Source organism: Syngnathus floridae, chromosome 3 (assembly GCF_059516105.1).
Source record: "Syngnathus floridae isolate MCC-2025c chromosome 3, RoL_Sflo_1.0, whole genome shotgun sequence".
In the NCBI taxonomy this organism is placed as follows: Eukaryota; Metazoa; Chordata; class Actinopteri; order Syngnathiformes; family Syngnathidae; genus Syngnathus; species Syngnathus floridae.
The window spans coordinates 9,360,595-9,388,329 of NC_142415.1; the positions used below are offsets into that span (position 1 = coordinate 9,360,595).

The following is a 27,735-nucleotide window of genomic DNA, read 5'->3' on the forward strand; positions in this document are numbered from 1 at the left end:
GAATGTTTTTTTTCCTTCATGTCAAGGTGATATTGTCTCATCACAATGAGAAAAAGAACAAAATGTGGTAAAGGAATAATGATTGAGTATAATCTGATGGTTAGAAGGGAACAAAGCAGGTATGATTTTTGCAAAGCTTGTTCCCGTGTAACCTCACATGTGAAAATGAGCTCGTCAAGCACAGATCTCTGCTTACGAAAGATTGAAAAGTGGAAAAAAAAACTACGTCTTACTCTAGAACAGTGCTTCTTAACCTGGGTTTGATCGAACCCTAGGGGTTCGGTGAGTTGGTCTCAGGGGTTTGGCAGAGCGTCCACTGCAGAGGTCTGAACACATCTGATTTATCTTGTGAATTCACGATGAGGCATATCTGAACTGGTCTCACAAAGGCAACAGCAGCATGCATGACTCATTTTGTGCACCAGTAAAAAATATCCATGTCTTGAATTTGAAGAAAAAAAAAAAATTAAAAAATCACTGAACAGGGGTTCGGTGAATGCACGTATGAAACTGGTGGGGTTCGATACCTCCAACAAGGTTAAGAACCACTGCTCTAGGATCACAGCGCAATATACTGATTTACGGTAATAAGTACTTCATTTGCATGGGCATCAACTCCAAAAAATACAGTAGACTGTTTTTATAAAGACCACATTGCGAGGTGTATTTTTTGTTCAAAAGTGTGAGAAGAGCAATTCATTCAATACTCTGCAATATACACAAAAATTAAAGTAAACTTCCAATGAACGTGGAAATAGCGCAGTAATTTAGTGACAGTTGAGGCGAGCCTCAAATCAGGAAACTGTGGATCTTTTGAGAGACTTGTGGAAGTCACTGAAATCAATGGAAAAAGACGAAAGTATTGACATTTGAAAATGTCTCTCACCAAGTGATGCAGATACAATGAAGCGGGTGTGCACATAAACATTTTCAGACAGCAGGATAGAAACAAATTATTCAATATAATGATATTGAATGCAACTCTAGATCACAATTGCAGTGACTGTACTTGAAATGAGTGGAGAAGCTATCTATGGCTGTTGTCAAAGTATGGTAACCTGTCAAATTTTTGCGATTTTGACAAGCGCATTGACTATACAAGTGTCACCGACCTCTATTAGTGTGCAAATTATCTTGTAGGTTATAGACCGCTCACGGCAGTGACAGGTTGAACTAATAGCATTACCATGCATTAGTAAACATTGAGAGTCAACACCGATGCAGCAGAACAGGACACTAATGCTATTACAGCTGTGCATATTCTGCAAGAAATCAACTAGTACATGCTGAAAGGTTAGAGAACTTAAAAACCAGTGTCTGTCCCTGCAATGATATGATCTTCTTTTAATGATCAAGAGGAAATTCTTAAGATCTTTCCCAATGCCAAAGGTTGAGCACTTTGACAATTCGGTCACAAAATTTATTGATCTCCCTCCTTTGTTCTTCACTGTCTGCCTACAGTGCCTTGGAACAGAAGGATGAGATGAAAGTGGATGACACCAGGAATTAGTGACATGTGAGGGCACAGCTCGGCAAGAAACTCCTTTTTGTGTCGTAGAAAAAATACACTGACAGTAAGTTAGAAGGAGAAAAAGAACAAGTTAAAGTTGAAAACTCACACTGACAAAGTCTTAGTCTGACAGTGGTGAATTTTTTTTAAAGAAAGACACAAAAAGCAAGGTGAACTCTCATTTTATATATATATATATATATATATATATATATATATATATATATATATATAGTAATATATATATATTACTATATTACTATATTACTATATTCCAGCTTTGAACTGCTCTCTTGTGTTTCAAGGCTCAGCCTCATTTACCTCGGAGGCTTTTTTATATACTCATACTGTTTGTTGCTTTATCTCAGAAGTTCTTTCTCCATTGGGAAATGTACATGAAAGCAACTATACACTAGCAGCCAAGAATCAACATTAAGTTTTGTACACTGAAAAATTCACTTTGAATATTTGATATGTCTGCTTATGCCCACCCTCCCACGCAGAGTGCACTCAGTAAATCAGTAATGTCTGGACGAGGGGTTACATATTGAGGCTCGGTTGATGTCACAAACGAGAAAAGCAGCTGGTGGCTTTGTTGGCTTTTGCAAGAAAATCTAACTAAAGTTTACTTAATTGGGTGCTGTTTGGACACTGACATTAAGAATCACAAGTGATAGTGAACTAGTTTGCATTGCGGTATTATTGTGTGCTCCACTAAACTCTGGTTCAATAAATGTCAGAGGAGCTGTTTCAAAGCAACAGTTGTTCTATTAGTTTCCAGTAAAGCCAGTTGTTACCAAGATCGATCGTGCATGTGGGAATAATTCTTTGACACTATAGGGGCACGGTTTTTACTGAGACTTGGTTGCAGTACTTATGTTGTTGAATGTTTTTACAGCTCGTGATCTGTCTTTGTAGACATTGTCTATAAAGGCAGATATCAACTACTTCTATCATCTGTCCGTTTGTCCGTCCGTCCGTCCGTCCGTCCGTCCGTCCGTCCGTCCATCCATCCATCCATCCATCCATCCATCCATCCATCCATCCATCCATCCATCCATCCATTCATTCATTACTATAGCATTACTAGCCGCTTAGCCTCACGAGCGGGCGTGCATGTCAATCTGAATTTTGCAAGTCACCCATGACTTATGTAGTTTGATACAACATAAATTCTAGCAAGCTTCGATATGGAATGATCAACATGAATGGATTCAGGTGACATTTTTACAAAATTTTCCCGTCTTGGAATGGTCACTGATATACTTGTAAAAACAGACTTAATTGGACTGCAAGTCTGAAAAAGCAAATACAAATCAGAGTCCTGGTTATAACGCAAACAGTTCATTAAATTTATTAATTTTTTTAGACTTCAAAACATTTCATCACCGTTTATTGAGGGAGGATTTTATTCTGTGACTGTCAACTGTTCCACGAGGGACTTGGGCATACTTTTGGTGTTCAAATTATTATTGATGTTTAGATGGTACTATTTATTACTGTATGTGCCACAAATATCACCGTGTGGAGTGTATGCTAATATATGAATTTAATGTGACAGTGGCGCATTCTTAGAAAAGTGTGGCAGGGGCTGGTTCAAACTGCTGTAAGACTGCAGCACTTTGAAAGGAAGCAGGAGGAGTAGATTCCTTGTTTCCATGGAAACCATGGGGACGTGCAAATAGGAAGGGGATGCTACAATGAAAGAGCTAAAGGTGAGCTCATCATTGAAATTTTTTGACCACATATTATTCTACCCTAAATAAATGGGCTCATGTCCTCATCTCATGCCTTTGTTGTAAATCCCAAGCCATTTTTGTTAGGCTCCATCTCAGCATGTGTTCCATATTTTCCACAGCCCAGCAGATTGTACATGAAATAAAGGCTACATGTGACGTTAAAAGACTGGCATATCTGGTCTGTTTTGGGAGACACCCCCCCCCTCCCCTTCTCATTAGTTTAGATTTCAAGAGAAGGGTCTTTGATCCGTAAGACTAACCTCACATGAGTTAATAAGTGTGCATATGATGCATGTCTTAATTTACGTTATTTTTCCAATCTCCACAGACTTAGTGAACAAGAAATATTTTATGAACTGAGATATAAGTAAGTGCAAAAATAAAATAATACATAACTATAAAAACCTTGCACTTTTATTGTTTCTTCAGTAAAGCTAGTGGTGTGACCAAAGCTGAATTAGTTCAAAAAGGGAAATAGATTGAGCTGATAAGCGATAACACATGGAATCTCATTATTACAGGATCAGAGAAAGCACTTGTCAGAGGGTGCACATTTAGCAGTCAAGAAGGGATTAGACATGATAAAGGACCACTCAATAACCTTCTCATTTACGCCCTGCTGTTGTCTATCTTGCCACTTTTCACACTTTCTTCCTCCACTGCAATGTGGTTCTCTCAAATCAACTGTTTATTATTGCATTTTGAGGAGTGCATTTCCATATCGGTATAATGGAACCGAGCAGCCATGTCTTATTTAATGGACTTGTGAACTTGTGTTGGGTCCTGGGCTTGGAAGGCTCTAGCGGCCTATGCCAGCTGACTTTGGACAGGAGGTGGGATACACCCTGTACTGATTACTGGCCACTTACAGTAGGCTCCTTTAGTGGGAGGGAATCGTTTTGAAAGTTGCATCACTCTGTTTCACTATACTACAAACCATTTATTACTAGAATAATTGCTGTGGAAAAAAAATACTTGACTCAACCACCAGATCGCACTTTGCTTAAAAACAAGTCATCTTTAACGACAACAAGTCAATAAAACAGATTTAGATATGCAAAACCATCATTGCATTTTTATTTTTGACTAAACAAACATGGACAGACTAAAGTGTTGGCATGTATTTTAAAATTTGAATTGCATGGATTCAAACATATTGACTGTCTCATAATTCATGTGTAATTCTGTGCGCTTTGCATGTTCTCGTCATGCTTGCGTGGGTTATATCTAGGCAGTCTAGTTTTCTGCCACACTCCCAAAAAATTTGCATTTGTATGCCCTGCGATTGGCTGGCAACCAGTTCAAGGTGTACCCCTCCTACCGCCCAAAGACTGCTGGGATAGGCTCCAGACACCTGCGAGCCTCATAGTTTGGAAGATGAATAAATGAATGAATTCAAATGAATTAAGTTTTCTGTTAGTTATATCTTCTTGGTATAAAATAAAGATTCTGCAGTGTCTTACCACCTAACTATCCACAACAATGTCATCCACTAAAAACGCAGCCATCCCCCTGGGGAAATCCAGGACAAGTAAACACACATTTGGAACTTCTCGGTTGTCTGCTTTAATATCCGAGATGTCAGATTTTTATTCTCAGATGGGAGGTCCTCAGCCTTTCGAAACACCTCAGTAGGAAAAGCACTCTGAGCCTTGGTGTCGTAACAAGTGACAGTGAGTTTTAGCAAAAATACGCTGTGGATCATCCATCCATCCATCCATCCATCCATCCATCCATCCATCCATCCATCCATCCATCCATCCATCCATCCATCCATCCATCCATCCATCCATCCATTTTCTATACTGCTTCTACTCATTGGGGTCATGTGTGAGCTGGAACCTATCCCAGATGACTCTGGTGAGAGGTAGGGTACATACGTACGTACCTATGGACAATTTTAAGTCGACGTTTCAGCTTACATGCCTTTTTTCGGAATGTAGTAGGAAGACAGCAGTGGGACAAAACCCATGAAAGAAAAGAGAGAACATGCAAACAATACACTAGAAGGAGGGCCGAGCTAAGCTGCAAACCCCAAACTTTCGACATCATGACTACTATGCCACCGTACCACTACGTGGGCAAACCTCTTGAAGCTTTTAGCTCAAATATTCCATGTAATTGCACATGGAGTATTTTAAAATCCATTGTCTATGTTTGGTTGAGGATTTGTGGCCACCGATTACACTCTTCTCAGTCCAGGTTAGACACAATGAGGCTGAACAAATTGGAAACAATGCTGAAATCCAAAAGCACCTCGAGGCATATTCTCCTGAGTGCTTAAGTTAGAAAAGGTGCACTGCGACACACTTTTGGGACTGTGCAGATTCTCCCTTAATTGTTTCAGGTACACATCTTGATGAAATGTAGGCGCTCTCGGTGGGACGACATTTAAATGAGGGTGTCCCCTGTTAAATCTAGCTCGCTCAAGATGCCGTACTAGGGACTAGTGCCTCTTGAAGAAGAAACATCACATTACGTACATGTTTTGATTTGATTAACTGCTTCGGTGCTCCACCGTGCTGGTGGCTTAGAATCTGTCTGGGGGCGCAGCTCACAACTGCAGTCATTGTAATGTTTGCAATGGGGAGCTCGATTTTGAATAATTTGTTCTAGTTTGACATATGCCGGTCGTGAAATCCATAAAAGTCTTGCACTCACATGTGCGGCAAGAAGTGTTACTAGGCAACACTTTAACAGCTCACCGGCTTTTAAAAAAATGAAACAACTCCAAGTATGCCTTTGGTCTTGAGCACTGATTAAATTACCTTTATTGTATTTATGAAATACAGACTGCAAATAGCCTATACCGTATTGGCCCAAATATAAGACGACCCCGATTATAAGACAACCCCCTCTTTTTCAAGACTCAAGTTTGAAAAAAGCCTTAGTCTAGACCCCAAATGTAAGACGACCCCCCCCTTTTTTTCAGTTTTATTTCAATGGGAAAAAAACGTCTTATATTCAGGCCAATACAGTATATGCTCCTTCAAAGTCGTCCATGAGATGCATATCACAGAGGACAATCAGTAAACAACTTCCAGGTTGATACGCAAGTCAGTCTATCATTTCAAGTTTGACATTTATTCCAAATGCATCTCTATGGTATTCACATCTCAGGAAAATTTCATACTCCAGGACTTGCATGCCTCATCAGATTCCAATGGGTCATACTTTTTTGGTTGCCGCATGGGCCTTCACCGGTTATGCAGGTGGGTGTGTCAGAGGCCTTGACGGGAAAATTGCGCTTTGAAATTTGATAAGAAAGATGTGTAATGCTACGTGGAGGCCGAATGGGTGCTTAGTATTCCTAGTGGCGGTTTACCATATACAGTAAAGTCAATCTAGTTTGTGCGGTCAGGCACGGTTGCTTGAGCGGTGGCCCATTTGAAGTCTTCCAAGCGCAAATGTTCCTCCTTAGCCCATTCCGCTCATGTAAGCTGAGGTGAACTTTTGGTGGCGGTGCATCGGCGACAGCCAATCAGTGACAACCAGTCAGTGATGAGAACATACTGTCACGTGCATGCTCATCAACAAGCAGACACAGCCAAATAAAGTAAACAAAGAAAACATGCCTAAACACACAACGCATGTGGTGAAATAAAAACTATATGAGACAACAATATGTTTTGGACACTCGGGCGAAGAGAGGGGCGGAGCTGTCAACTGATCACCACCTGGTGGTGGGTTGGCTCCGATGGTGGGGGAAGATGCCGGTCCGACCTGGCATACCCAAGCGCTCTGTGAGGGTCTGCTGGGAACGTCTGGCAGAATCCCCTGTCAGGAAGAGCTTCAACTCCCACCTCCGGCAGAGCTTTTCCCACGTCCCGGGGGAGGCGGGGGACATTGAGTCAGAGTGGACCATGTTCCGCGCCTCCATTGTTGAGGCGGCCGACCGGAGCTGTGGCCGTAAGGTCGTTGGTGCCTGTCATGGCGGCAATCCCCGAACCCGCTGGTGGACACCGGCGGTAAGGGATGCCGTCAAGCTGAAGAAGGAGTCCTATCGGGCCGTTTTGGCCTGCGGGACTCCGGAGGCAGCTGACAGGTACTGGATGGCCAAGCGGAACGCGGCTTCGGCGGTTGCTGAGGCAAAAACCCGGGCATGGGAGGAGTTTGGCGAGGCCATGGAGAATGACTTCCGGACGGCTTTGAGGAAATTCTGGTCCACCATCCGGCGTCTCAGGAGGGGGAAGCAGTGCAACGTCAACTCTGTTTACAGTGGGGATGGCGTGCTGCTGACCTCGACTCGGGACGTCGTGAGTTGGTGGGGAGAATACTTCGAAGACCTCCTCAATTCCACCTACACGCCTTCCATTGTGGAAGCAGGGCCTGGGGACTCTGAGGCGGACTCTTCAATCTCTGGGGTCGAAGTCACTGAGGTAGTTAAAAAACTCCTCGGTGGCAAGGCCCCGGGGGTGGATGAGATCGGCCCCGGGGGTGGATGAGATCCGCCCGGAGTTCTTAAGGGCTCTGGATGTTGTGGGGCTGTCATGGCCGACACGCCTCTACAACACTGCGTGGACATCGGGGACAGTACCTCTGGATTGGCAGACTGGGGTGGTGGTTCCCCTCTTTAAGAAGGGGGACCGGAGGGTGTGTTCCAATTACAGGGGAATCACACTCCTCAGCCTCCCTGGTAAGGTCTATTCAGGGGTGCTGGAGAGGAGGGTCCGTCGGGAGGTCGAACCTCAGATTCAGGAGGAGCAGTGTGGCTTGCGTCCTGGCCGTGGACCAGTGGACCAGTGGACCAGCTCTACACCCTCAGCAGGATCCTCGAGGGTGCATGGGAGTTTGCCCAACCAGTCCACATGTGTTTTGTGGACTTGGAGGAGGCGTTCGACCATGTCCCTCGGGAGGTTTTGTGGAGGGTGCTTCGGGAGTACGGGGTGCCGAGCCAACTGATAAGGGCGGTTCGGTCCCTGTATCACCGATGCCAGAGTTTGGTCCGCATTTCCGGGAGTAAGTCGGATTCGTTCCCAGTGAGGGTTGGACTCCGCCAAGGCTGCCCTTTGTCACCGATTCTGTTCATAATTTTTATGGACAGAATTTCTAGGTGCGGCCGAGGCGTTGAGGGGGTCCGGTTTGGGGACCTCAGCATTGCGTCTCTGCTTATTGCAGACGACGTGGTGCTGTTGGCTTCTTCAGGCCGTGATCTCCAGCTCTCACTGGAGCAGTTCGCAGCTGAGTGTGAAGCGGCCGGGATGAGGGTCAGCACCTCCAAATCCGAGTCCATGGTCCTCGATCGGAAAAGGGTGGAATGCCCTCTCCGGATCAGGGATGAGATCCTGCCCCAAGTGGAGGAGTTTAAGTACCTTGGGGTCTTGTTCACGAGTGAGGGGAACATGGAGCGCGAGATCGACAGGCGGATCGGTGCAGCGTCGGCAGTAATGCAGACTCTGTACCGGTCCGTCGTGGTGAAGAGAGAGCTGAGCCAAAAGGCAAAGCTCTCAATTTAGCGGTCGATTTACGCTCCTACCCTCACCTATGGTCACGAGCTATGGGTCGTGACCGAAAGAACGAGATCCCGGATACAAGCGGCCGAAATGAGTTTTCTCCGCAGGATGTCTGGGCTCTCCCTTAGAGATAGGGTGAGAAGCTCGGTCATCCGGGAGAGACTCGTAGTAGAGTCGCTACTCCTCCACGTTGAGAGGAGCCAGATGAGGTGGCTCGGGCATCTCATCAGGATGCCTCCTGGACGCCTCCCTGGGGAGGTGTTCCGGGCATGTCCCACCGGTAGGAGACCCCGGGGACGACCCAGGGCGCGCTGGAGAGACTATGTCTCTCAGCTGTCCTGGGAACGCCTTGGGGTCCCCCGGGATGAGCTGGATGAAGTGGCTGGGAAGAGGGAAGTCTGGGAGTCCCTCCTGAAGCTGCTGCCCCTGCGACCCGACCCCGGATAAGCGGAAGAAGATGGATGGATGGATGGATGGATGGATGGATGGATGGATGGATGGATGGATGGATGGATGGATGGATGGATGGATGGATGAGACAATAATATCATTGGGCTCCGTGGGATGGAGGGGTTGTTGTGAGTGATCTGAATTGTTGTTGAACTGTCGACCAAGATAGCAGCCAATGCAACCCCCATCGGTCAGCAGACTGACATTTTTTTTTTTTTTTCCTGTCAGAGATGTGCCCCTCCCTTTGTCTGCCTCAAAGAAACCCGCAGTGAAGTCACCCCTGCGTACAAACACACGGGAGACAAGCAATGAGTCATAATATTTCACATTCAGTCTGAACGTAGCATAATTGATACAAGAGCACGCGGGAGAATATGCCCACCCCTGCTGATTTCTATTGATAATAAAATGTCAAAGTGGTGTCTATTGCACATACAAAAATATTATTTGATCAATCCAACATCCTATACAGCTCAACTTGTTTAAGGGCTCAGGGAAAATGAAATCAATAACTGATAGCTGATTTAATGTGTGAACTCACCAGTCAATCAGCGGCACAATCAAAAAATAAGACAGAATTAGTAAAGCTGTAAAAAGTAAAGATACGGTAAGATGAGAATTAATATTTGAATATGTTTGGCTCTGTAACTAATTGAAACAACAGAAATATTAGACATAGCCCAGGTCATCCACATCAGTGTTTCCCAGCATTTATTGAGCCAAAGCATCCATTTGACATTACAAAAATAAATGTCACAAAGTGTATGAATGCTAAAATAGTGATCTCATTTCAATTTACTCAACAAATGTACTTATGCAATGTGAAATCTGGGTATGTTAAATTGAACACAATGTATGACTCATTCTTGTAAGGTCACCGTAAGAATGGAAACAAGTTTATGGTACCATTTGCTAGCTAATTGAAGAGTCTTTTAATGGTTCTGTTTGTCACTTTACATTGCTGGCATTGATCGGTTAACAATGTATTTGCACCTCATAAATAACGTTCCCACCAATTACAGGTTTGTGAACACTCCTGATTTCTCACGCCCGACTGGAAATCACAGATTCACAATGTGGCCGTTCAGTGTATATTTAAGAAAGCTAGTCACTGCTTTGTAATTATGGTAAAATAATGACTTTTACATTGACAGTCTCAGACTTAGCATATGCATGTCCATGAAATAAAAGTGTCCTTTATACTGTATATTACTCGGCTCATTGGTATTGATTAACAGCCTTTCCACTCTAGGTAATTTTCTTCTCGGAGGCAGTAAAACCTTGAAACAGCTTATTTGATAAAGGCTATGCCACAAACCTGTCAATGCTGCAATGGCTCGGTCTCTAAATAAGGTCAGTAATCGAACAGACTCATGCAATGCCCCTGTATTTCATGATAGCATTTCCTCCAAGGTTAACCATGTCTCAAATCACTTCTCTATTTTTTTCTTTTGACATTTGTCAAGTAAGTAGTTCAAATAAAATAAGACAGCCTAATGCGCATTGGTCTGTGTAACCTGCACTGACTACTGCACCGTAGCTCAAAACAGGCAATTTGAGAGGTCAGGACAAATTTTGTGATTTTGTTAGTTGGCCTTAGTGTCTTGTCTTTGTCTTTGATACAAACAAAGTGTTTATGCTACTTTTTATTGATTTTATTTCATTTACTTTACTTTTTCCTTAAAAATGGCAGACTTTGTCTAAAAACTATTTAAAATTGATGGGAGTAGAATGGATAGTCCGAGCTCATTAAGACAATTTACTCAACACATTTGCCTGTTAGGCTTGCTGTGTTTTTGATACAAAAACAATGACTATGAGTCATCTAACAGACTTGTGCATTTAAATGAGCATTGCCAAACACCTGCAGCTTTGTAAAACGGGAAGAGAGTTTAATTCCTTTGCTCATTTGGTTTTGTAGATATGGAATAAAAAAAAAGATAAAAATGAAAAATACATACTTAGGTCAGAATTTTTCTTTCTCCCCCTTTAAGTTGGTTTGTTTCCAAACGGGGATTTGTCTCAGACTTGCCCAAATTAAGGTCAAAGTAAAATTATTCATTTTTAGCCAAGTAGGGACCAGAGTTATTAAAGCAAAATGGCTTTGTAATTCATGTTTCTTTTTTGTAATTAACTCACTACTGCTGGGTTCTTTAACATTTGTGTTGATGTACTGTGCTTAACAAATATATTAAACCACCATCCCCTATTTATCTCAGAGATCATAAAATAGTGAAGCCACTTCATATTGTCTGAGTTTATCTTAATTGGGAAAAACACAAAATTCAATGTGTTTATACAGCTGTATAGGGACAGGGTTTAATAAAACGAGATAATCTACAGCCTTTGTTTTCAAATAAATTGCAAATCACTTCTCATCGGTCTGTTGAATTCGAAAGGATCTCAGCTTCAAATAAAGACATTTAATAATTAGCTTCAGATTTTTCATGTTTCTGTGTCAAGATGAAATTGGCACAATAATACCTTGTTGCTTTGATAATAGCCCCAAACCTGTAAAATCACATTATTTCCCCTCTTATATCAAAGGGGTATTGTTATAAGACAGCGTTACACATTTTTCTTACCTCACCAAACCATGGTTGCTTTTTTTAAGATACTGCAACATGCTGACCTAACCTATGGGAGTCACTCTGTTTTGCACAAAAAGAAGGATTTTGGCTTTGGAAAAATGTAGTACACCTGTCATATAGCATTTTTAAAAAGCCACATTCTAAGATCCTGTGGTCATACCAAATGTCACACGGAGGGGTTGCTGGGGCTAAAAATAGACGGGGTTGAGCTGCCAGTTTAAAAAAAAACAGACAACCATTGGGTTTTCTTTGTCAAATGTGGGTTTGTCAGTAGATGATAGTAAATGACAGTGATATAAATGCCCCACAATACTTGGATGGTACGGTGACACTAAATAATGCTATAAGGATGCATATTATATCCATTTTCTTGACTGTTTGCCCTGTTCAGGTTCACACAAATGTGTCTTTTTACCCAATGGAAGTCCAAAAATTAAACTGACACAAGGTGCTGAAAAGAATTATAGTAGCTGTACATCAATAAGGAGACATGGCCTATAAATGTATATGTAAATGTATACAAAAACATGTATATAGAAGTATGTTCATATTTTATGACATATTCATGATTACAATAATTTTATTTAGTTGTTTTCACAATAGAGATTTGATTTTGTGCTCTGTGCCATAAAAGTTGTCAAAATTACCTTACTACATCCTAGATTTAGTTTTTTAATCAACTTTGCTACCAGACTAGAAAATACAGTTTGTTGCTGTACACAATGTTAATTCAAGAAAAAAACTTTGATTATGCAAAAAGTTAGTTCGTGAAATTGTCATATGTTTATAATAACCCTTTGCTTCAGGCCCCTGGGACTAACCAGCAGGGGTGAAAATGATCCACAAAATTAGAAAATGCCTCAAATGAAGTCCCTGATTTGCAAAACTGCCCTACAACGAATACAAATGTTCCCACCATTAGAATTCTCCTGAGGGATTTACTGTAAATTCTTGATTTGTATGGTGGTATGTCTACACACCACCAGTAGCTTTTCCAATGTATATAAAATACCATCAGTCGATCCTCCATTGCACACACAGATGCAAAGACCCCGCATTTCTGGCCCCTTTCTCTGAAGATAGAAAAGCATAAAAGTGATTGATGACACTCCTATTGTTTCATTTAATTATTCAGGAAGCCTTTGACATCTTAAAATGTGAGGAGAATATTTATGACTAAGTACACATCATCCACTTAAATCAAAACCTGTAATGAAATGTTCAAAATTAATTCAACATTCATAGAGCATAGAGTTTGGACATTGAGGAACCGTTTGTTGTGTTGAACGCAAACATACTGGCTCATGTTTGTTTTCCCACAAAGATCCATTTATTCTTCACAAATGTCCTGAAAATTACAGTTCATTGAAAATACACATAAAGGTCAGAGAACACAGATACATGTAGCTAGGAATTACTACTCAGTGCATGGCACATTCTCAGGGAGACGACCCATTGTGAGTCTTTGGCTCGTTGCCTCTGGAGTGGTAAAGGCAGAAAGAGTGCAGAAAGATTAAATGTTGAACAGTTGGCCAGCCAACTTGAGCCTTAATATTCCAAAATGTAGAGGAGTAAATTAACCTGCTACTATGCGTGACAAACAATAGTCTAAGTTTGGTAGTAGTTATAGAAGTATAGGTTTTTTTTTTCTGTATAAAGCCCGGAATGCACTGTACAATTTTGACCACCTCTGAAGGAAAATGAAATAAGGCAACAAAAACTGGACTGCGACCAACATCAAGCAGTGTCCCAAATTGAGGGAAAATCATTTCACAGGTTTTCTGACGCCACGATCGCAGATAGAAAACCAAAGAAAAGAAACACACCATGAAATGACATGAATATCATTGTCACAGCCATTATCATTAGCAGAAACTGCATATGAAAACTCAGATTAATAATGTGACTCACTTTGAGCAACGTTTGTAAGATTGGCCACACTTTCCTATTTGTTCTTTTAGTCACAACAAAAACACCACTATGTGAGCGCAACATTTTGCATCAGTCACAACAACAACCTGTGGTGGACCCATACCAATGATGCAAAGACACTGCGTTAAGACCCTGAAAATTGTAGCCTAGATTCAAAGTATGTTCCATCATATAATGTGAATATTCTGAAAATGAGTGACTGATGACTGCAAAAAAGTGTTCAGTGTAGAACAGGCATCAGTAAATTCATATACTCATCACACTATACAGTGTCCAGACCTTACCAATGCAAAGGGATTTTTCTACAAAGATCACACATTAGTAAGCAGGTACCCTCACTAAGAATAAAAGTCTGATAAGTAAACATCATATGAACAATCATGAAACAAGTTGCCAGTGCCATTGCTACCTTCAAAATAAAACTGTATAATGCATGCCATGTTGTTGTGTTGACATTTCCAGTGTCTTAGCTTTTGCAAGCAATGCTGATATTGTGTGTGTGTGTGTGCACGTGTGTTTCTGTAAAAGTACGTCAGATGTGTGTGCTCTTTGAAATATCATTGCAGGAATGCAAGAGTTTTGTATTTTTCATGATACGCTGTCCGCTCAGTTGTATTTTTGAGGCTTTATCTTTCTGCTGCTGCTTTGCCCTTCGTCCTCGCTGTCGTCCGGGCGCTTTCCAGTGCTTTCCGAGCTCCCGGGCTGCCCTTGGCTTCTTTGCTGTGAGGTTCAAAAGATAAACATGAATAATAAACGAGACAGCCACGGTCATATTTCATTGCAGCCATACAGTAGTCTACAATTTGACTGATATGTATAGGCGATGCTCATTAATACCACAGAATGTCAAGAAACGATGCACCGAATAGACAACCAAGGCTCTATTAAAAAGACTGATCAATTTTTAATATTTATCAGAGGCCTTACACTGATTACAGTCCATTCATGCACCCTGTGCAGCTATACGGAGGAACACTAATGTACCCTACATCACTCTCACACGTTCGCTTATATACTCAGTGGCGAACGAGCCTTACGAGCTTGAGAACGCCAAACGTGATGTTAGATGAGATGCATTTTCTTGTTTATGGCTGAGGCCCATCAACATCACAATTCATCCGTTTTTTTGTCTTTTATTCCAGACAAAGGATGAATGAGGAATGCATAATGCATACCATTAGCCACCATGTGGGATGAAAACTCCAATCTTTGAGGAACAGCTCTGACAGTCACAGCAGTTGAGCACAGTGTAGTTCACGCATTAAGAAGGATCATTGTAATGTATCCTATCAAATTGAGCTCTCATTGGTAGTCTGAATATTTTAGTTAATTTTTCGACATTTTGGCAGCATATCATTTGGCGCGACAGAACATACCGGAAACTAGAAAGCATTTCTCTCAGTAAAGTACCTGCTGTATGACACTTTTGGGAATGCCTTTATACTCGTGGCTGCAAATAATTTATTTACACACCACTCACCTTAGCAAAGTGTGACTTAAAGCAAAATACACAAGAAGAGCTCTGTCAAACACTATCACACAAGGGACTGAATTCAAAACACACTGTTGGGGGCTGAACATAAAACAAAACGTACTGAGTACCAGCTTGTTTCAAAATAAAACAACTTAACCATAAAATTATTTAAACCAAGTTGATCTGCTAATTTTAGACAAATCCTAGACATAAATACGCTGCAAAATTACAAATAAACTTTGTTGCAATTTTGTCAGAACTGGATATTTGACATCTTTTCTTGGCAACATGTTTGTCATAAGGTTCTGTGTTAGTGGTAAGTGCAACATATGTCAGTGTGGCAAATTATATGTGATGCTAAGTGGCAGTCTTGAATCACACAGACCACAGTAATTGGCACTGTGTTAAGAACAGACAAACAAAATGACAGAGCAATACATAGTAATAGGTAGGTAAAACATATTATTACCGTATTTTCCACACTATAAGGCGCACCTAAAAACCTCCAATTTTCTCAAAAGCTGACAGTGCGCCTTATAATCCGGTGTGCCTTATATATGGACCAATATTGAGCCACTGCAGCAGGCGTGTCCAAAGTCCGGCCCGCGGGCCAAATTTATACATCTTATATATGGACAAAGTTTTAAAATGGATCCATCATTGAAGGTGCGCCTTATAATCCGATGCGCTTTATATATGGACAAAGTATTAAAATGGGCCATTCATTGAAGGTGCACCTTATAATCCAGTGCGCTTTATAGTGCGGAAAATACAGTACTATGGGGGAATAATAAACGACAACTAATTTCAATAAACGTGTAATTCTCAACCACTATTCACAAAATGCCAGTAGGGACACTGGAAAGTCCATTTAAATTAGCATAATTATCAGGCCACATATAGACAAAGAATCATTGATGCTCATATTCAATGAAGACAAAAAAACATATTTTTATTTTATATTATTTGTTTGTCATGGTGGAAGAAGCAGAAGTCCCTGGAGAAAAACCCCAAAAGCCCAAGGAGAAAATATAACCTCCACACACGGATGCCAGAGGTCAGAACCCGAATTCAAACAGCTAACATCAAAACTGTGAGGCTGATGTGCAAATGGCTCATGTACCGTGCTACCTCCACTAGTCTGTACAGCTATTTTTGGAACTATATTTTAAGCCTAAAAACCATCCAAGTTCATCTATACTGTGTTTTTTTGCACATGCTGACATTTCACGGAATCTTAGCGAACTCTGTCTGGTGAGTGACTTGAGCTGTCAAACTAGTGATGTTAAAGCCACAATGTGTGAGAACTCCAGCTCTTGTGATCAGCCTGCTGGAAGGCATGCATTAATAGAAGAGGACATATTATATTGAACAGGCCAGCTGCTCTATTTTCATGGCTTCCAGCATACTATTTTGTTTCGTAAAACATTTGCAGATCGGGGAAGGCAATACTGAAATTCTGACTGAACATGAGGACGCGTGATTGAAGTACAGCTGTGGCAGGAATATTGAACAATGCAAACTCACCAAGAGATACCTGACTGCAAATCACTACTAATCAAACTACAACAAAATTCCTGCTGGTGTGAGTCAGTGCAGAATGAATCAAGGATTTACTGTTGAAAACAAAATTGTGTCTAAAAGGATACGCTTTACGAAAAAAGGTCAGATTTTTACAGATGTAGGACAAAATGGACCTTATGCTTATTTAAGGATTCATTGCGGAAAGGTCAGTTGGAATAACATTTTCTGCTGTTAATATATTACAAGCTATTGGGATGCTATCTATCTGAAAAATAACCTCTGCCGGTAAATGTGTGATAACCCGGGATTGTGTAACAGGGAAATTCAATGTTTGTGCTAGGACGTTTCAAGGTTGAAATGGCAGCAATAGGTTTTTACTGATCAAAGATGAAATAGGAAATAGGTCCTTCAGCCAACACTTTGGTGTACCGCTTTATTGTCACGATGCCGCCTTATACTCAATGTGGAAGTGCTGTGTGTAAAGCAACAATAGAACTGACTATGAATCAATGATACAATCTAATGTATGGCAATGATAATCAATCTGAATAAGTCACTGAATATTTTCTGGTATGTTCCTCCTAAGATATTGGCGCATTTTTGTGAAAATGGAAAAGTGAAAGTGAAATTCATCCATTTGAAATGCATGACAAGTTCTCAGTTTGACATGATTGTACTGAATTCAAATGGGATGTGTTGTTATAGTGCACCATCTGCCAGCTCCAGGCAGGTGTGACTCAATTCAGTAATATGATGCTCCACATTGTTATGCTTTAGCGTAGAAGCCAGGATTAGATCTTGTACTTTATTTTTCTATACAGTATTTTGAACTTTCACCTCCTCTTTAGTTTTCTTTCCATTCAATCTCTCATACCCATTTCAGATGGAACACATATTTGATCGTGTCAAAATAAATGCTTAGTGAAGACAATCAAAATGCTATTGTCTTAGTTTTTCTTTTTCTCATTAAGAACAATTCAGAATCTTTAGTTAAGAAGCATGTCTTAGGAATGTGAATACCTGGAGTAAACTACAAAAGTGGGGAGAACATGCAAACTAGACACAAAAAGATCTTTCCAGATCATCAAAGCAATTTCAATATCCCAAAAAGGTAGTTAATCCAATGTGATTCATAAAAGATTATTATTTGTTAAGGGAAGCCTTTCATTGTTTGCCAAGTGTGAAATTTGTGGAATTTTAAAAGTATCACAAGTGTCTCATTATAACAGGCTTTGTTTTGAGTGTTTTGGCCTCAGTCTCACCTGATGTGGTTCTGGTTGTTCTTTTGCTTCTGGAGCTAATTCTGTTGTCTGATTCTGGGAGCAGTCACTCCCAATCTATTGGAGGAGAAAGGAAACATCAAAGTACATAATATGAACTTGGGTAACAAGCTTATTAAATCTATTCCATGTTAATGGAAACTGTCATGAACTTTTTGCTGAATGGTACATTTATTTTTTTAATTTATTTATCTCTCATTAACTCGTAATCATAATGTATTTAGGTAGCAGTCATACAAACTTGCCATTAAAATCAGAAGCACATCACTTTATCTGTAATTCAAAATTTGCGGTATTGATTGTGGATGGGTGGAGAAAAGATAGCATTTTTGAGCGCTTCATGTGTGGTGGAAAAAAAATCTTATTTTTTTTTTATCGCCAAAGCAAATCATGTGTATCATTGTTTCTCTTCTCCCCGGGTGAGCTATACCTATAAACGGTTGGGCTTGGCACGGGAACTGGCACTATAACCAACAACATCATTAAACTGTCTACTGACCAGCCACATTATGACCGCTTGCACAATATAATTGTAGCCAATAAAATAGCCTTATCAAATATTCTGTACACCACTGCAACCTACAACCACAACAATAAACACACGATTAAAAGCCTTACATATTGCTATCTGCCTTATCACTTTGCAAAATATCTCGCTGAGTGACTTGATTTGTTTTGTTTGTAAAGGCACAATATTCACAATATAATCCGTATTGGATCTTTTTTTTTTGTGTGCATGTGATCCAAGTGTGGTCTGTGTCTGAAAGCACATTTGGGCTGATTTAACAATATTAGTTCCAGAAATATCTACAAATCACAGTAGTCTAAAAAGAGCATCATATATTTAATGCTGAAAGTTGTCAATGTGAAGTCAGGTACTATAGTTTTTTTTTCCAAAGGGAAGCAGAAACGTAATGAAACAAAATCATTGATGAGCGGTCAGCCCTGGCAAACTTCTCTGCATGTCAAAACGCTTTTATAACTGACCAACATCAAAATTTCAACATTTGTTCCATGAAGTTGTATTTATTTATTTCCAAAAGTATATTGTCTTGATTTTGAATCGTTTCACTATTACATCCAGGTTGATGAGATTTACTATTTACTTTTTGTCCAATCAGATTTCAGTATTTCCATGTCAATCTAACCTGTCCAATGCCTTCAGAATTAGTAGTGCTGACTGATCCAACTTAAACAACTTGTTTTTCTAACCCTAGCCTTATCTTATCTATGTCACAATTTTTCTCCCAAACTGCAGGAGTTTGACGCCCATGTCAGCATTACATAATGGTACACTGATGAAACTTGAAATTTGCACAATTTTACAAACAATCTCCTTGAGATACTTTTTACAATCACTATTTTCCACTTTGAAATTTTGCCATTGTCTCCTGGCATCAATTTCTTTCAATGTTTACCTGTGGTACTCCTTGCATGTGACTTTTCCAAGAACCCTTTTGTTTTTCACAAGTCATAAGAGGGCATAGGCTCCTTCAAAGCAATTGTCACAGTTGCCTGAATCTTAGAGATATTTGCAAGTGGGAGTGTGAGGCAGCAAATTAAGCAAAATTTGAATAGCAAATATCAATTATTGACTATATCTTCTCACTTGCAGTAACTGCTTTCAAATTCATTTTGAATTTAGCACAGCACTCAGCTGCAAATTTTGTTCAAATGAAGCCTTCCAGCAGAACTATTTGGAAACCAGAACAGTGGAGCTGACAGTGACGAGCTTTTATGCTGTAAGTGTCAATTTTTAAATTATACCCTAATGGAATTATTCCTTCCATCCATTATCGCTAAAAGCTTATTCTGTGCAGGGTCATACGAAGCTAGAGCCAGCAGACGCTGGACCACAGGTTGAGTCACACGGGGTAGATTACCACTGACCTTGAATTACTTTGGCTAAATTGAACAGTCTTTGATTTTAAAACTAATTTTTCTCCAAATATAACCACAGTACAGTGTTTATATTCACACCACTCACCATCACTAATCACACGGGGTAGATTACCACTGACCTTGAATTACTTTGGCTAAATTGATCAGTCTTTTGTGTTACAAATATTTTTTTTCCAAAAAGAAACGGTGTGTTTATTCACACCACTAACCATCGCACATTATTGATATTCACACATATAGGTACTTATGTGACAATTATGTGAAGGAAAAAAAAAAAATCTTTATTTCGTTATTCCACAAGCTTTTTGGAAAATGACAGTAATAAAGACAAACTATGTTTTTAAATTCTGGTGAGGGATTTGAATGGATGCAAGTGGATTCAGGCCCTTGGGTTGCATTGTGGTTTAATTACTGTTAAGGCTCACCTCCTCCATCTGGCACTTTTTAACTCCACCAATTTCTCTCCTCATTACGCTGATGTTCATGGGTGTTTTGCTGGTTATGACGACTCTCTGAACTTTAGAGATATCCTATTAGGGAATAAAAAAAAATAGTAAAAAAAACCCAAACATTTTAGCCTGGGGTTAAAAATAACATGTAGAAATGGCTCGTTACTTGCAGAATGGGATCTGAGCAACCTGTAAAGTAAACATGTCTGACTCAGAATGGATTCATTATTTGCTCTTTTAACAATTTCTGAAATTCGAATAATCAAATGCATTCCTAAAGCAGAACAGCAGTGATGAACAAGAAGAACAATATGGTGTATGCCAGGGTTGTCCAGCTTGGATCCACAAAGGCCATTGTTGTGTTGATTTCTGTTATTGTAAGCCACAAGCATTGAATGCAAAAATAAGAACACTACTGCATACAAGTTGAAACAAAATTAATGCTGTTTTGTGTTTTTATCCTTACTGTAATACGGAACCTATTCAGACGACATTAAATGTGTAATTCTTTTGAAACCAAATGTTAGGAGGAAGAGCTTTTAGAAAGAAAATCAATGTTGACACTTTTTTTTTTTTAAAGAGACTATATGTCCATAGCAAAAGTGAAAGAAGCTTCAACATTAAGAAACCTATTGTAGCCTACTGGGGCTGTTATATATATATAAGTTCCCTTCACTGGACCTCAATGTCTCCTGAGAGTAGGAAGAAAACATTTTTTATGATAGATAAACGATTTTAAAGTCACTGTAAAACTTTTCTTCTTACTTTTTTGGGGGGCAGCTGAGTTAAGAAGACTTTTAGGAGAAACAGGGAGTTGGGGGGGGGGGGGATAAGCATTTCATGCATTATTTCGTACATCTTGACAGCTGCCATCAGAATCAATTCATAGTAAAATAGCAATAGGGGAAGGGATAGATTTAAAATGCTGCTTTTACTCATGCGTTAGGATGATAAGGAATAATCCTTGTACATCATGAGAAAATACAGAGATTACTTCTGTACAGTGAATGTATGTTTGTATGTCCACTAACTTACAAAACAATGTACGTTGCACAATTTACAGTTTTGTACATATCTATACGAGCACACTTGCGTTACTTGGCCATGAAGGATCACTTGAGCATCAAAAACGAAATCTGCTTTATTGACGTTAAATGATTGTTATCGGTACATTTGTTTTGAAACGCCCATATATAAGCGTAAATTTGATTTCTGGGCTGATGGTGGTAAAGAACTGAGGTCTGTAGGGACTTGGGAAGGAGGGGCCAGTGAATGGGGGGCTGCAGCCAGACTATCTTGGAGAAAGAAGCAATCAAATGACTGGTTTCTTCTCCTAGCACAGTGTTCCAAATCCTAAGACATGATCTTCCATTATTTAAATGAAAATTGCATGCTATTGGGCCACAAGCCGTGGCTCTTTCCCCAAGACCCTTAAATATGAAGCAACTTCCACTGCAATCTTGCTGATCTCCGCTTCCTCAAACTAATGAATCTTTCAGCAGTGTGGAGCTTTGTGAATGGAGGAGAGGCCAAGTCCACAGGAGCCCCTACTATGGCATCTATGAGAACTTAAGCCTCATTATATTAACTCAAATAATAACCCCCGATTGGTGTCACTGAGCATGAATAAACTACCCTGCACTTATCGTCCTTGGATGTCAAATGCTGAAGTGTGCTTATAAAACATAAAGATCATCTGGAGGAAAATTGGGTTTCACTTTGCAAAGGAAGATTTTCTTTTCAAACAGATGATCAAAAACGGCAATTCGTACAGATTCTTCTGGTGTGCTTGAGATATGCCTCCTTTTATTTTTTAATATTTATAGAACAGCATTTCTGCCAAGTTTGATCAGTGTGTTCTTTTCTTCCCAAACATAGTTATGGAGCATTGTTCCCCATGCGCAGTGAGTGCAATTGTGTGGTGTTCCGAACACATAATTTTAGAACAATTTGGCAGGGATTTCAATGAGATCTGGCACACCTCCAAATAAGCAGACAGGGTGGACAGATGGAGCACCCAAGTAATCTTTACAGCAAGGGCTGAGTCAGATTTATCAGACAGCCAGTCAAAGAGTACAGCGCTTAAAGGAGATAATGGAGATAATAGAGCGAGAATCTTTACCTGCAAGTGGAGTGCAGCTATTTTTAACACAAACCAAGAAACCATAAAAGGTGGCCAAAAAATACACTTGTATGGTATCCTTCTGTTTTAATTGTTTGAATGTTATCGCAACAGCGTACGTCTCAAAGTGTTGTTTTTCACAATTTCACGGACACTGGAAGAGACTAAGTTGAAACTAAGTCAAGATAAAGGACAGAAACGTAAAAAACACATGTTTGTAGCATGTCAAATCTCCGAGGCACCCATTGAAGGGACACCGAGCAAATTGTCACTGCTTTGATGGGAGAAAAGCCTCTTAAACACAGAATTGCTCACCGAAATCATGGAAGATAAAGAAAGCATAGCAGAGCTGTGTTCAACCAAATGATTTCAAAGTGCCTGCAGTGACTGCTTTTCAGAAATCACAAATTGCACAATCTCTGATTGGATTCGACTCAAGTGTTTGGTATTGTGAAAATACACGAAAATGTGGTGTGGTGTATGTGTTGTGGCGCAATACAGATGCACAATATGGATTTCTATATTTATGGAACTAACAGAATATAGAATTTGAGAAATCATTATTGATGGTGACATTTAGACATCTAATCAGTCCAACCAAAAGGGGTACAACTGTTTCATTTTTTTCAATTGTTTCGTTATTTGGCTGCATGTCAAGTGAGCAGCACCTGTCCATTCTTGACAGCGTTCGGCTGACTCAAATGGGACGAGAATGAAATATTGGTGGAAACTAAGAGATGGAACCTCGGGGGTAGAGGACAATGCCCGCCTCTGGTAATTTGTTCACTCGTATGAGTGGGCAATTATTAATCAAATTATAATTAAAATACTCTGATGAGATAATGTGACATCATTGGAACTGTTTGTTTCCACGGTACCTGTTCGCGCGAGTCCTCTTTGAAAGCTACAGACCGAATGGGGGGGAAGATGCTAGTTGACGCATCTTATTCCCCTTGTTAATTTCTTATTAGGAAGCAATGCAGTCGGTAGATTGACACTAAAAATGTCAAGCTTTTACAGTTGTTTAACTTTTTTCCTCAAAAAGTAGGACCACCAATTTCCAGGGCCAGCAATAAATTTTGGTCTTTGTATCATCTTTGCGTACTTTGGCGTTCTTCATGACAGACACTGTTAGTTCAAGGACGGCTGAGAATCACTCTTCAGTATCCCTGCAATAAAATATTATCGGGCCAAATTTGATAACACAAGTGGTTCTTTTTAATAAGCATTAAATCAGATGGCACTGAGTGAAATACTGAATTACCTTAGCATGGGGTTGTTGAAAAGTGACTCTGGAGCTGTTTATGAGTGATGAGTATCTGTACAAATGGGAGGAGGACGTGGGAAATCTGTGGCTGCTGCTGGGCTGGTTGTGCAGGACAGCTGAGAAGCAGATGTGAACAGTGTCCTTTAGCGCCTTCAGCTGAGACTCCTGTTCCCAAAAGAGATTACACACAGGATCATTTTTCAATTTCTCCATCTCTTTGGACAATTGACAATAAAGCAGACTTTGACTTTGACTTGATCTCTTTTGCCATGCATACATTTAATTGATTTTATGAGATGCAAAGTTCTAAACAAGTGGTGCCCACCTAAGACATGCATGCCAAGGCAGTCTGCACAATGTGAGCAGTAGCCATAACTGGCTCTAACATAAACAACATTGAAAAATAAACCAGTTACAAGCTAGGTGCAAGTGACTGCTGAGTGTTGACCCATAACAACGTTCTATAATGCAGTTTCATGAATGTTGGTCTCTGGTCTGCCAGTTGACCGTAATTGACTGGTTAGGCACTCCTTTCTAAAGTGTTTAATAAATACCTAAATAAATAAAACATCAAATGTATAAAGAGCTCCTATTATATTAACACTTAGCATATAGGAGTTTCAGACTTTTATTCCCTCCATGTTGCACACATGCTGTGTGATGCTTCTTGTAGGTCAAAGACAAAAGCAAGATTGAGGTCTCTAATGACCAGCACGAGGATGCTGGAATCAGAGATGTTGCAGACTGCGATGATGAAATTATAATCTTGTGATTACATCATGCATGACATTATACTTGTGTTGGCTACAAACTGAGTTGGAATCTATTTGTCCATTGGCGAATAAAGCAAATGCACAAAGAATGATTCAAATCTGTCCTATTTAATTCTATTTGTCGCCTCACTTAACTACTATATCGCCGGGTCTTTATATCTCCTCCATATTGATTGCTGCATCTGTTTTTGTTGTCAAAATATTTGTTCTATCTGATTCTTTGTTTCAGGCCTGCCTGCCTGCACCTCAGACTAATGTATCAAAGCAGAGGGCAGGTACACAGACTGCCATTGTATAATCTTGCAAGCCTTATGTTTTGCCTTAGACTGTTTTGGCCAGTTCTCCTTTAGTACAGTGGATCCCTGGGTATTCCAGGGCAAGTGACTGGCAAGCAAATAGCACTGCAAAAATAACAACCAAAAATATTTTTACAAACATTTAAATAACCTAGAAAAATGGAGGTTACAACAAAAATATATATATAATATAAAATAAAATGAGAAGTCAGATAATAGATGAATCCACAGGTGCCGAAGTGTAGGCATGTGGGTGTCCACTGTATATTCCTTGAACTCCTTCCGGATTCCTTACCAAGGTTATCTGACCTGAAGTCAAATAGTGTAATTCTAGAAACTTGATAAAAAAAATTCTGACACCTGATGACCTTTGTTTTTTTACTGATGTTTTTTCAGATATGTTCTTCAGGTTGTCCTAAAGTAACAACTGTAAAATCAAGGAGAGATTTCAAGGACCTTTAAAATAAAAAAAGGCATACTAAAGAAGCCCTACTAAAGCGTGAAAATGACTCACCTTGTCAAGAGCAGTCTTCTCTAATTCTTCCTTGGCTATGGTTAACTTGTGTTCCAAATCCATTAACTGTTGCCCCTAGAAAAATACATACATTTTGAATCACAGCAACATTTCCAGCATCTTTTACCCCATTGCCCTATCACATCCAAGTTCAATTCCTGAAAGTGTAGAAATGTAGTTGGCATTCATTGACCTTATAAATACACACGCATTCGCTCGCTCGCACGCACGCACACACAAAGAAGAACCCTCATCATCCATCAACAACACCTTTGGGTTTGTCTACATACACAAAAAGGCATTTTGTCTGTCCGAGAGTTCCACATTTTAGCGCTGTTTTATATATTGGTTTATATATTTCATATTGTAAATAAAACGCAAGACCCATAATTACTATCATTGTTCAAGTATAATCTCTGACCTGAATAACAAAGAAGAGTGCATTTATATCACACAAAAAGCCCATCAACAGAAGAACCAAATGAATCTCATTCTTAATAGCTTGACAATTGCGATGGAACAAATTGTGATAATTTGCATGCAGACTGTGTAAAACTAAAACTGACCTTGGTGGTCTGCTTTCAATCATTATCTTTTACTTTGAATCTTTTACTGGCCTTTTGAAATGAAACACTCTTTGCGCTTCAAAGGTCAGCTAAGCCATCAAATACGAGACGCAATGTATCGGTATAATTTTGAATAGTATTATTGTACCCGCATTGATATTGAGTCGCACAGTGTTGAAACATCCAATAAAGTATTTGCAAAATTTGCCTGATTACAATGCAGGTATCAGAGGACAAGTTTATAGTTTTAATGAGGTCAACTCTAATAAAATATTTGTTATTGAGTTCAAAGATGGCACCTTTGAGTTACTAGCCTGGAACAAAAGCTCCGCTATAATTTTTCACCATAGTTTGTTTGCTTCCACCTTTTTGTCATTGAATGTTTAAGTCGTGTTGACTGTTTTGTTTTGTTTTTTAGCATTTTTGGCCATGGCATTCATTTAAGGAGAATATTTCTGCTTGATTTTTGTGCCATTTTGGCAGCACATACTGCATTCTTAGTTTCTCTATTGAGAGAAAAGTTGCCACGATTCAACTGTTGCCAATTTATGGGCACAGGACTCTTGATTCTGCGCCTGAATGGGCTCCATTTTTTTGCAACACTATGTTGTTTAGCGGCAATGTCGGTGTTGTTGGACTGTCTGCCATGGTACAGCTGGCTGGCTGGATCGCTGGAGGAGCTGAATTTGAGGAGCGAGGCGCCTCATCAACATGGGCCCGGAGGAGATGTGGAGGGGAGTCAGAGTTAAAGTATAGTGAAGGCTGATGAGGATCTAATTAGAACTGGAGAAATGAACCGTTTCTGAATGTGTGTATTTTATACACCAACAAATGTTATAGTTGCTTGTTTACTTTCAAACTTAGCTTAAAGCAGACTTGAGAGATGCCATGGGTGCTGTGATCATGACCGAATGGTGAAAGGAGTCTTTGAATTGTTCTTCTTTCATCTATAACAACAAGGTGTATGTAGGAGTGGAGAAACAGATGTTGTTGGTTTGTTATGTTTGTATTATTGTTGATGTATTGTTTTATGTCTTTTGTAAAGTGCTTTGTTTGAGCTGCATTTGTTGTGAGTAGGCTTTATAAATAAAATTGATTTTAGTTTAAGTTTAGCCTGTTAGAGACAAGGGAAAAGCGCAGCTCTCAAAACCTATTTCATTTTTATTTATTTTTTGCTGTGGGTTTATAGAAGTATGGAACATTTGATAAAATACAGCCACGGCTGGCGGCTCGGTGAGCACTGGTTAGCAAATCCGCCTCACAGTTAGGAGGGTGCCAGTTCGATTCCTCCTCCGGCCTTCCCTGTGTGGACTTTGCATGTTCTCCCTGTGTCCATGTGGGTTTTCTCCATGCACTCTGGTTTCCTCCCACATCCCAAAAACACGCTAGGCCGATTGAGCACTCCAAATTGCCCTTAGGTGTGAGTGTGAGTGCGAATGGTTGTCTGTCTCTGAGAGCCCTGCGATTGGTTGGCAACCCCGGTCCAGGGTGTCCCCCGCCTACTTGCCCGATGACTGCTGGGGTCGGCTCCAGCACGCCCGCGAACCCCGTGGGGACAAGCCATATAGAAAATGGATGGCTGGATGGATAGCCACAGCCATTAAAAAGTCGGCCTATTGCCTGATACATTTGACTAATACTGACGACAACTCGGAAAACAAAAAAAAACATTCCTCCGCCATATTTCAAAGGAGCCTGTGATACTTTATACTTTTGCTGTCAGAACAATATCAGAGCAGATTTTCATACGATGCTACAGAAGAGAAAACACACATATTGTTTACATCTTATCACAGCAAATAACACAGACACAAAGTAATGCTCGGTGTGTCAGATGAAACAGCACAAATGCGATGAGCTAAATAACGAGTCCAGGCTGGATTGGCTAACAAG

The 27,735-nt window shown here is 40.1% G+C and overlaps 1 protein-coding gene across 1 annotated transcript in view; it reads right to left on the reverse strand.

Moving 5' to 3' along the window:
- Positions 1–13,050: 13,050 nt before the first annotated feature.
- luzp2 (leucine zipper protein 2) overlaps positions 13,051–27,735 on the reverse strand; it is a 96,808-nt gene continuing 82,123 nt past the window's right edge. Inside the window, exons 8-12 of the mRNA XM_088371522.1 lie at positions 25,277–25,351; positions 23,691–23,858; positions 20,281–20,385; positions 17,936–18,010; positions 13,051–14,395 (exon numbers count right to left, since the gene is read on the reverse strand). Coding sequence (XP_088227648.1) covers positions 14,282–14,395; positions 17,936–18,010; positions 20,281–20,385; positions 23,691–23,858; positions 25,277–25,351 — 537 coding nt within the window. The 3' untranslated portion in view covers positions 13,051–14,281. The remainder of the gene's footprint in view (positions 14,396–17,935; positions 18,011–20,280; positions 20,386–23,690; positions 23,859–25,276; positions 25,352–27,735) is intronic.